This window comes from Ipomoea nil, unplaced genomic scaffold (genome assembly GCF_001879475.1).
Source record: "Ipomoea nil cultivar Tokyo-kokei standard unplaced genomic scaffold, Asagao_1.1 scaffold1034, whole genome shotgun sequence".
Classification (NCBI taxonomy): domain Eukaryota; kingdom Viridiplantae; phylum Streptophyta; class Magnoliopsida; order Solanales; family Convolvulaceae; genus Ipomoea; species Ipomoea nil.
Window position 1 is genome coordinate 60,867 of NW_017617462.1, and position 10,522 is coordinate 71,388.

Below are 10,522 nucleotides of genomic sequence, written 5' to 3' on the forward strand. Positions count from 1 at the left end.
GAGTAACTAATAAAAGAGGTCTTGAGAATGGCTAATCCCATTGCAAAAGAAATAGCTCATTCTGTGAAATTTTATTCCTTGTTGGAAAATCGAACGGAACTGTGGAATAGATCTATTCTACAAAATGAAATTACATTCTTAATGTATTTCATGAACCAAACATTACGTAATTTATTTGGAGGTAAAGCCCACTAAAATTTTCGACTTCAAGCTAGTTTTCTGAAAGAAAATAGAATGAAAGGAGTGTCAACTTACCTTGGTAGAAGTGTGATTTCCACTTTAGACCAAATGGGATCAGGAAGAGCATTATTAAGTTCTGCAAAGAGCTAAATCACTTAGATTCTGGAAAATAAGACATGAAAGATAGTAAAGGTAATACAAGAAAGTCAAAAAGAGAATAGTTCTATACACCCACAGAAATGCATTTATTCATATGCTTTAAAAGGTAATGTCTGATACATTAATTAGCAAACAATTTCCTGTACAGCGACAATCCTCCCACCAACAGAATAGGTGCCAAAAGTGCAAAATTTTCAAATATCTACATATACAAATATAAAGGCAATTGACAAAAAAGAGCCCACCACCAAAAACTGCCAGCCCTTTCTTTCTCCAACTTGGCACAAAAATTGGGAAATTTGCTGGAAATGAAATAGTAACAGCATTTAAATAGAATATGAACGGGTGCAAACAGCCTCAAGGGCCTGTGTAAACAAGGCAGAGAAACTTGTCATGGCCTGGAACACTCCTGGCAAACCAGTCTGAATGTTATTTAGAGTCATTGCCCGGGTAACTTCCACTGCCTTAGAGTGTTTTAGCATCTCATCCTCCACCCTACGCTGGCAAGATGCAAGCTCGGCTTTTTTCTCAGCCAAAGGGTCCCGCGCATCCAACACATGTCCAGTATCAGGGCCGTTATCAGGAAGGCCAATACCAACCATGGAGTATGAATTGTAATACTTCTTCTCAATACTCCTCAGACTTGATGCTTTTTTCTCAAGCTCTTTTGATGCAGATTCAGTTCGCTTCTTCATCTTCAGCTCTTCAGTCTGTCTCAAAAATATAGAATGGACAACATTTATGAAGCTTTTGATGGCTTCTGATGCAACAGTGTCTGGGACACGGTCAAGGGCAAGCTTCCACTCATCGCAAAAGGAAAATGCCTCTGAAAGCTCCTTGTTGCCATTAGTAGGCTCACTATTAACAGGTAATAGGGTGAGCTTGAACCAGCCATGAAGAGAGCAGATAAAATCCCTTTGGAACTTTATAAGGCGGCAGAAACTTGAGTGCCATGCAGATACAGCAGACTCAAGGTCGCGTGTTGCCTGCCGATGTAGATCAGAAGTTGATTGACCTTTTGTTGATCTGTTGACAAGGCCCCGAACCTGCTGAACAATGTCATTCTGAACTTCATGGAACTGGTTCATGGATCTCCACATGTACATGAATCTGCATTTGTTACACATGAGGAAATGATCGAAGAAATGTCCATTACTCCATATTTGTTTAATGCCATTACTCCATATTTGTTTAATGCCATTACTCCATATTTGTTTAAACGTCATATCACTATGTAATAATAATAATAATAATAATAATAATAAATAATAATAATAATAATAATAATAAAATAATAATAATAATAATAATAATAATAATAATAATAATAATAATAATAATAATAATAATAATAATAATAATAATAATAATAATAATAATAATAATAATAATAATAATAATAATAATAATAATAATAATAATAATAATAATAATAATAATAATAATAATAATAATAATAATAATAATAATAATAATAATAATAATAATAATAATAATAATAATAATAATAATAATAATAATAATAATAATAATAATAATAATAATAATAAATAATAATAATAATAATAATAATAATAATAATAATAATAATAATAATAATAATAATAATAATAATATAATAATAATAATAATAATAATAATAATAATAATAATAATAATAATAATAATAATAATAATAATAATAATAATAATAATAATAATAATAATAAAATAATAATAATAATAAAATAATAATAATAATAATAATAATAATAATAATAATAATAATAATAATAATAATAATAATAATAATAATAATAATAATAATAATAATAATAATAATAATAATAATAATAATAATAATAATAATAATAATAATAATAATAATAATAATAATAATAATAATAATAAATAATAATAATAATAATAATAATAATAATAATAATAATAATAATAATAATAAATAATAATAATAATAATAATAATAATAATAATAATAATAATAATAATAATAATAATAATAATAATAATAATAATAATAATAATAATAATAATAATAATAATAATAATAATAATAATAATAATAATAATAATAATAATAATATAATAATAATAATAATAATAATAATAATAATAATAATAATAATAATAATAATAATAATAATAATAATAATAACAATAATAACAATAATAATAATAATAATAATAATAATAATAATAATAATAATAATAATAATAATAATAATAATAATAATAATAAGAATAATAAGAATAATAAGAATAATAACAATAATAACAATAATAACAATAATAATAATAATAATAATAATAATAATAAAATGTACATATTAAATCTTGAGTCATGACCAACTGACCAAGTAGAAGGAAACTAAAAAAACTTCAAGAGAATTGTTCATATTCAGACCACATAGCTATCCAAAAGCAAGCTAGTAGTTCATTCTTAAAATATCAAATCCATGAGACTTGGAAGAAATTTATAGTCATAGTAGATAGAATCCTACAGGAAATTTATTTGGTCGGCAGGGTGAGGACGTGGAGACAATTTTGCAATTAAGAAAAGTAAAGTAAAAACTATAAAAATAAAAGGAACAAGCTCCAAACCAGTTTCAATTTTACATAGCAAGGTGGAATTCAGTAAAAAAAATGACTGCTTCTGTGTATAAAACATGTCAATGAACTTAGTGCTACAAAAATAGATACAAAATATGAGCACATACTCACCCATGACAGACTTCAACAAGCTGTGGAACAAGATCAGAGTCCCTCAGACCAATAATAGCAGAAGAGGTAGTAGAGACAGCCTGAGATGTGACAATAATTAAGGATTGCAGTCTTGTTATTGAGGCCTTGGTCTTGTCCAATTTTCCTTCCTCATCCCCTCTGTACTCCTGATTCTGTAGTGTTGCTAATTTCTTTTCATGCTCAATTTTCACTCCTTCTCTGGCCTACATTCACGAAACTTACATTAATACTATAAATAAGAGGGTTACAAGTTAAATGCGATGAAGAGTGTTGTTCAATCTTATCTTGAAGAACTCTTCCTCAACTCAACTCACCTGAATTGCAACAAGCAGAGAGGAAAGGACCTTACAAAAGAATAAAAAGGAAAAAGGAAAGAACATGAAGGTCCAAGGGACATCTATTCTGTTTCTACACATAAAATACTGTAACAAAATTATTTTATATAGTCCTTTCTGGGAAATTGACTGAAATGGATATTTTTAAACACTTGTGGACAAAAATATGAAGCTTTTCAAACTTAGGAAAAACTACAATGGGACTTGTGTTTTTAGTGTTGACCAAACCAGAAAAGCAAGTCCCACTTGCGTTTCTGCCATGTATTTATGTATAGCGGAAACACAAGTCACACTTGCGTTTTTTGTACGAAATACCACAAACGCAAGTGGGACTTGCATTTGTAAGAAAAAAAAAGTCATTCAAGTAAGATAGCTGATGAAACTGATGATAATCCTATTAGACTCTGTATTCTAGGCATACTAGAATTCATTCTCTCTCTCCCTATATTATTAGAAATATTACTCCGTACCATTTACCATTCCTATACTTATAAATGTATCTCTTCATCATTTACTTTACATCATCATTGGTTGATCAATAATAAGATCATTCCCGGAACTATTGTTCTCCCCCCTCGCTGCCACTAACCCCCGCTGCAGCACTGCCGCCAGTCGGTGACATCGCCTCCTCTTCTCATATCATCTTCGATATTGTCTATCCAACCACAACCTCGATAAATACCCTACAAATAGCCCATCACTTTATCTCTCTCCATTAAACATACTTCCTTAAATTATCTGTTATGGAAAACTCAACTTGTCCCTTAGTGGATACGTTGAATGCATGTTTCTATGTCCGACTTCATTTATTAAGCCTCCAGATGAGTGTCCTGTTGTAGCAGCACTCCAAATGAGTGTCTCGTTGTAGTTGCGCTCTGGATGAGTGTTCCGTTGTAGCTGCACTGCGGATGGGTATTCTGTTGCAGCTGTGCTCAGGATGAATGTTCCGTTGTAGCCGATCCTGCGGCCTAAAATTTGGTCCGTCGGGATTCTTTTATTTTGTTTGCGACAAAGTAGCATCAAAGGAACTACAAGGAAACTACATCTCTACAAAATGACAAACTGGCATACATCTTCACCAAGTCACAACAAGCCTAAATGATCTAAGGGACAAGCTCAATATTCTCTCTAGAAAACCTTAAGCTTGAGGGGGCATATTAGACTCTGTATTCTAGGCATACTAGAATTCATTCTCTCTCCCCCTATATTATTACACATATTGCCATTTACCATTCCTATACTTATAAATGTATCTCTTCATCATTTACTTTACATCATCATGGGTTGATCAATAATAAGGTCATTCCCGGAACTATTGTTCTAATAAATCTGGCAAGCTACAAACGTCCGGCGACCTACTACCCATCATCCTGCTTCTTCTCTGTTTCTGCAAATTATTCAACTTCTGTGAGTAGCGCTAGTCTCTCTTTCAGCGAACTCGCCAGAACTCTCCTAGCTTATCTTCACTCCATTGCAAAGTGCCCGAGTGCCATGGGATATCTTGAAGATTGCAAGCAGCTATACAAGACCAAGCACCTGGCATTTTCCGATGCTACTTTAAGGCAATTTGGCGTTCAGAAACTAAGTGTGGTTGAGGTGAAGAGGATGGAATGGGAAGCACTTGACAAGGTTGTGGAGCTGTGGTTGACAGCAGTTGCATTCTGTGTAGATCTTATACCCATTGAAAAGCAGACCCATGAGTCAATCTTCAAAGATCACCATGGTGATGCAGCACTTCTCATAGGAATAGTCAGTGCTTGTTATCACCATTCCTACATTTCACACTGGCAATTGCCATTGCCAGCAGTCACCCTTCCCCACAGAAACTATTCAGGATCCTAGATTTACACCGCATACTAAAAATAAGCTTGCGGCCGTGTGTATTATTCGAGGTGCCCATGCCCAGAGATGATCCTTTGGTGACAATGACACAGGTGGAAGAAGTGTTGTCTCAACTCAAATAAGCAGCAAAAGTGAGTTTCCAGGAAAAAAAAAAAAAAAAAAAAAAAAAAAAAAAAAAAAAAGTTCTTACAAACACAAAATACCACAAACGCAAGTCACACTCTGCTGTCACAAATACATGGCAGAAACGCAAGTGGACTTGAGTTTCTAGTTTGGTCACTGGTCACACCAAAAATGCAAGTCCCACTGTAGTTTTTCCTTAAGTTGTCCAAGTTTAAAAAGCTACCTATTTTTGTCCACAAGTGTTAAAAGTTGCCCATTTCAATCAATTTCCCTGTCCTTTCTACCACCCTATTTAAAAATTAAAACCTTGAAAGCCTATGTACAATAATGTGCCAGCGCTTAATACTTTTTATTTAGCTCAACCGATTTTTACCTAGTTATTGTCAGAAAAGCATTCCCAATTCAAAAGCCCACCACCAACAAAATAAAAAAGAAAGATTAATCAACCCTTACTCCCACCCCTACCTGTCTTTACCTTAAAGGGTTTTGTCGCCATTAGGAACACATCAATAGAGGCACATAAAGACTAATTAGATGGGATGGGAGATCCACCTATGCTCAAAATCAACATTAGAATCTCATTAAAGATTGTCCTCACAATATCAAACAGTTATCATGGGCAATCTTGTCATTCCTCTACAACTGTCTGAATTGGATCCAAACAAGTTAAATTACATGAAAGCTAACACTCATGGATAAGCATCCGCGTGATTCTAATTAGACACCTCCAGCCACTATGACATAATTCCTTTTGAGATTCCAACTTTTCAAGAAAACTTTCGCCATTAAGAAATATGACTTTAGCAAAAGATCATTCTATGTAACTGCAAACTATTGTAGATTTGTTATGATTAAAGTACATCTTAGCACATCTATACTTTTATTCAGAAAAATCACTAATAGATACAGTGATAAAATGAAATAAGTATGTGAGAATTAAAACAGTAGAAAAAGAAAATGTTCAGAAAAGTGAGATCCAAATGAGTACCTTAACCTCCTGATACAGTTTCTTTTCCCAAGCCAAGAGTCGCTCCAAGGTGGAACAGAGACTCTTGGTACCCCCTGATTCATCAGTTGAACTGGGTTCAAACTTGTACTTCACTGCCAATGGAGGCTTTGAACTCCAGCTTGAACTCAAGTTACTTAGAACTCCACTCGAATGGTAAACTGTCTCTGCAACACCAACAGATCAAGCGAATACAATTTCGTATCAATATTAATGTCAAACTCCAAAACTTGTCTCTGGTTCAGTGAAAAGAATGCTTGAAATACAAAATCTAAAACAACAGCGAAGATTTTGAAACAGCAGGATTCAACTAGTTGCAATTCACAGATGCATAAATTCCTCAATTAAACAAATCACGTGTCTAAAATTCAACAATTGAACTCACTCTTCAACTGCTTAAAGCTCCGGTCCAATTGAACCCGGCCAGTCTCCAGCATCTCAGACACCTGCTCTCCAGCAGAAGCAGCCTTGTCAAAGTATTCCTTGATGGCAGCCACAATCTCAGCAAGATCCTTGTGCCTCACTACTATTCTCCTATCGGATATTATCTCCCCTTTGGCAGTCCCATTTCCCCAGCTCATCGAGGAGGACCCTCCATCATCCATCTTGGATTTAATGGCAGAATGATTGATCGAATTCGACCTAAGCTGAGCAGTAGTGGCAGTAGTAACCTCATTCTTCACCGATGGGGTCTCAAAATTCAATCGAGTCGCCCTAATCTCAGATCTCAAATCCTCTCTCTCACCTTCTTCTTCTTCAAGGTCAGACGAACTCGTAGTACTATAATGATCATGGTCTCCCCACTCACTACACTCTACCTCCTCCCTCTCTGCTTCACTGTCGCAATTAGTCATATGGTGAAGATGATGAGTATGCTTTGTCTGTTCTCTCGATTGAGCCGGATTTAGATTCCGCAAATCCCTATTCGAGAAGTTAGAATGTGAAGAGTAATTCGAGGCCTTGTCGTCATCAACGCTCTGGTTATCGAAGAAATCGAATCGCTTGGTGGACGGATTCTGACGATAATCCTTCTCGTGAGAAATGGTGTGCGAGTATTGAGAGTAAGAAGATGACTTATCGGCATCAAAACCGTCATCATTGTTGTCGATCCAAGTATCGCGAGAGGGGGCGTTGCTTTTCTGAAGCTGTTCGAAGTACTCGGAGCTCGGGGGTGACGGAGGGTAGAAATTCTCCCAGTTCCAAACAGAGGAGGCCTGTGATGGAGTGCCGGAGTAAGTTGAATTCGCTTTCGCGTTGTACGTATAGTTTTCGTTTTCGAAGAGATTGCGAGCTTTCGGGGTGGATGCGAGGCTCGATTCTGAAAGGATGTGAGGGAGCTTGAGGGGCTTTTTCTGGGGAGGTTGTTGGCGGTGGGAGGAGGCGGAGGAGGCGGAGAGGATGTGGGGGAGTTTGGAGGATGCAATGGTGGGGGAACCGGAAGGAGAGAAGTGCGGCGGTGGCGGCGGAGGAGGAGTGTGAATAGACGGAGACGGCGGGTGGATCTTAACCGGAGGAGGAGTTTTGAAGGCGGATTCAGTGCGGAGGACCACCGCCGGAGCTTGATCGGAAACGGAGAGAACTTCGCCGGAGGCGAAGCAAGTGAGGGCGGAGCCAGTGAGTCGAAGCGAGCGGCAGTAATCAGAATGAGCAGACGCCAGGTGGTGGCGAGCATAGACGGCCTCCTTCATCAACCGCCGCCGCTCCTTGCACCGCCGCACCGTGTCCTCATTATCCAGCTTCGAAGCCGCGCATCCCATTTCCTATCCCGGAAACAAAGGTGAAAAAGCAAGCTGGTGTTCGGACGGTGCCTAAAGTGGCGGAGAAAGTATTTTGAAGACTACCGGAGAGGTACAAAAGCGGCGGAGCAGAAGGCGGTTGGCGGCGGAGTAGATATAGTGTGTACTCCTCCCATCTATCTGATTCTGAGCACTTCAGCTCACACAGTTATCTATCTTCTTTGACATTACTCGAAACTCGAAAGGCAGCACTTTGGCACCACTTTCGCTTTCCTTTCTACTGCACCTACCACTATACTATTATACGTACAGGCACAGCTTATAAAGTGCGTTTCTGCTTTCGACTTCTCTTTCTTTTACCAATTTTAAAAGTGAAGTATGTAGTAGGGGTGGGCACTTCGGTTCGATTTATCTGAACCGAACTAGTAATAGAAAATTGAATGGTTCGGGATTTTGTAACTCGAACGGTATAGTATCGAATCGAAATCGAACGGGTTGACAAAAATCAAATCAAACCGAATGCTATATAATTTTTTAATAAATAATAATAATAATAATAATAATAATAATAATAAAGAAGTAAATCCAAGTTTCTTGATGTCTGCTCCGTCGTTCAGTTCTCATTCTTTCTGGTACCGAACCTTAAATTTTTTATTTGATTTCTTTATAGCTTGTTTTCTACATTGCACTTTTGTTATTTGTCGCAATTGTTCTTTACCTCACAATTATATCTAACTTGAGTTATATTTACAATATTCAGTATTTTCCTTAGTTTCATGTTTTTCTATAAATTTAATGTGCTTTACAGTCATTCTAATTTTGATTTCCAGTGCACTATAATTATTTTCTAGTACTGGAATATATTTCGAGTGCGCTAGTAATGACAGATTGTGTCCAAAAATTAACTATATAGTAATTGGCACTTGTTCTTTTAATATCAACTATACAGATAGATGATTATTCATCTTATCAATAAAAATATTCCAACTGAAGAGTCGGTTGTGCAAAAACGTTAACTGATGTTTGGTAATTAGTACTTAGTATTGTTTTTTAACTTTGGATTGCTATTTTGTTATATAATGTTTGGAGTTTGAATTTGGATTATGTGAATATGTATTGTTTGGTAATATGTTCAAAAAATAAGGAAATGTTGAAATTTGGGGATCTTAAACCGAACCGAACACCGAACCGTTTCAAACCGAACCAAAACCGAACCGAACCCTAATGTTAAACCGAATGGTTTAACTTTTTAAAAATCGAAAAACCGAAACCGAAAAACTGAACCGAAACCCGAAACGCCCACCCCTAGTTTGTAGACTAAAACAAGAGATGATAGCGTGTCACATTTATGTGAGACCGTCTTACAAATTTTTATTCCTTAAGTACATAAGCTAGTCCAAAAAGAATTGTCACTTGAATTATCTCAAAATTTTTCTCCACAAAGAGAGTTTATTTGTCATACTTGAGCTACCCTATTGGATTAAATAAAATGCTTTTGAAGAAAAATGTAATACTTTTACATTTTGATGTAAAAATATTATAGGATCGTTTACTAATTTGAAAAAATTGAGGATTTTTTAAAAAAATAAAAAATTGAAGAAGTGAAAAAATAAAAATCAGAAAACTTATTTACTAAAATCATTCTTCTAAATTCTTACTTTATCTCCATTCTTCATTTTTTTTTTTTTGAAAATTTATCTCCATTCTTCATATTTCTTAAAACTTTTGGAGAAAGTAAAAACCAACTTTTCTATTTCACTTTGGAGGAATGAAAAAACATGCTAAATAGTGTCTTCCTTGAGATCCAGGGATCAATCCCCCTTCCCCTTTAATGTTACTCCATATTACTAATTAAATTATTAAGATTATATCTTTCCTTTTTTTTTTTTTCCCTTCATCCATACTGTTATTACTAATTAAATTTTTATTATCAATTAAATTATTATTATCATTTTTTCTTTTTCTTTTTCTTTTTTTCCTCATCCTTATTGTTATTACTAATTAAATTATTATTATCATTTTTTTTCCATCAACCTTATGCACACCAATTTGTATTTGTTATTATTATTATTATTATTATTATTATTATTATTATCTTTTTTCCATTTTCCTTTTTCGTTCTCTTTATGCACACCCATTTGTTGTTGTTGTTGTTGTTGTTGTTATTATTATTATTATTATTATCTTTGTTGTAGAAATGTACAAATGCTATATGGGATGATTGTATTTCTAATCTAATCTAAAAACATAATAAGTGTGAATGAAAGTTATACCATTCATTTATGTTCATTTTTTCGTTATATTTTTTATACATTATGCAATAAAAGTTGTACAATACAATATTTTGGACAAACATACCATTACGTTATAACTTCTGTTGTCTTTTCCACTATTGTTAC

The 10,522-nt window shown here is 34.2% G+C and overlaps 1 protein-coding gene across 1 annotated transcript; it reads right to left on the bottom strand.

The window, feature by feature from the left end:
• Positions 1 to 404: 404 nt before the first annotated feature.
• LOC109180812 lies at positions 405 to 8,447 on the bottom strand. Its single transcript, XM_019330519.1, has 4 exons — positions 6,773 to 8,447; positions 6,370 to 6,554; positions 3,061 to 3,284; positions 405 to 1,449 (listed from the first exon to the last, which is right to left on the bottom strand). The coding sequence occupies exons 1-4, from the start codon at positions 8,142 to 8,144 to the stop codon at positions 666 to 668; spliced, it is 2,565 nt and encodes an 854-aa protein (XP_019186064.1). The 5' UTR covers positions 8,145 to 8,447; the 3' UTR covers positions 405 to 665.
• Positions 8,448 to 10,522: the final 2,075 nt, after the last annotated feature.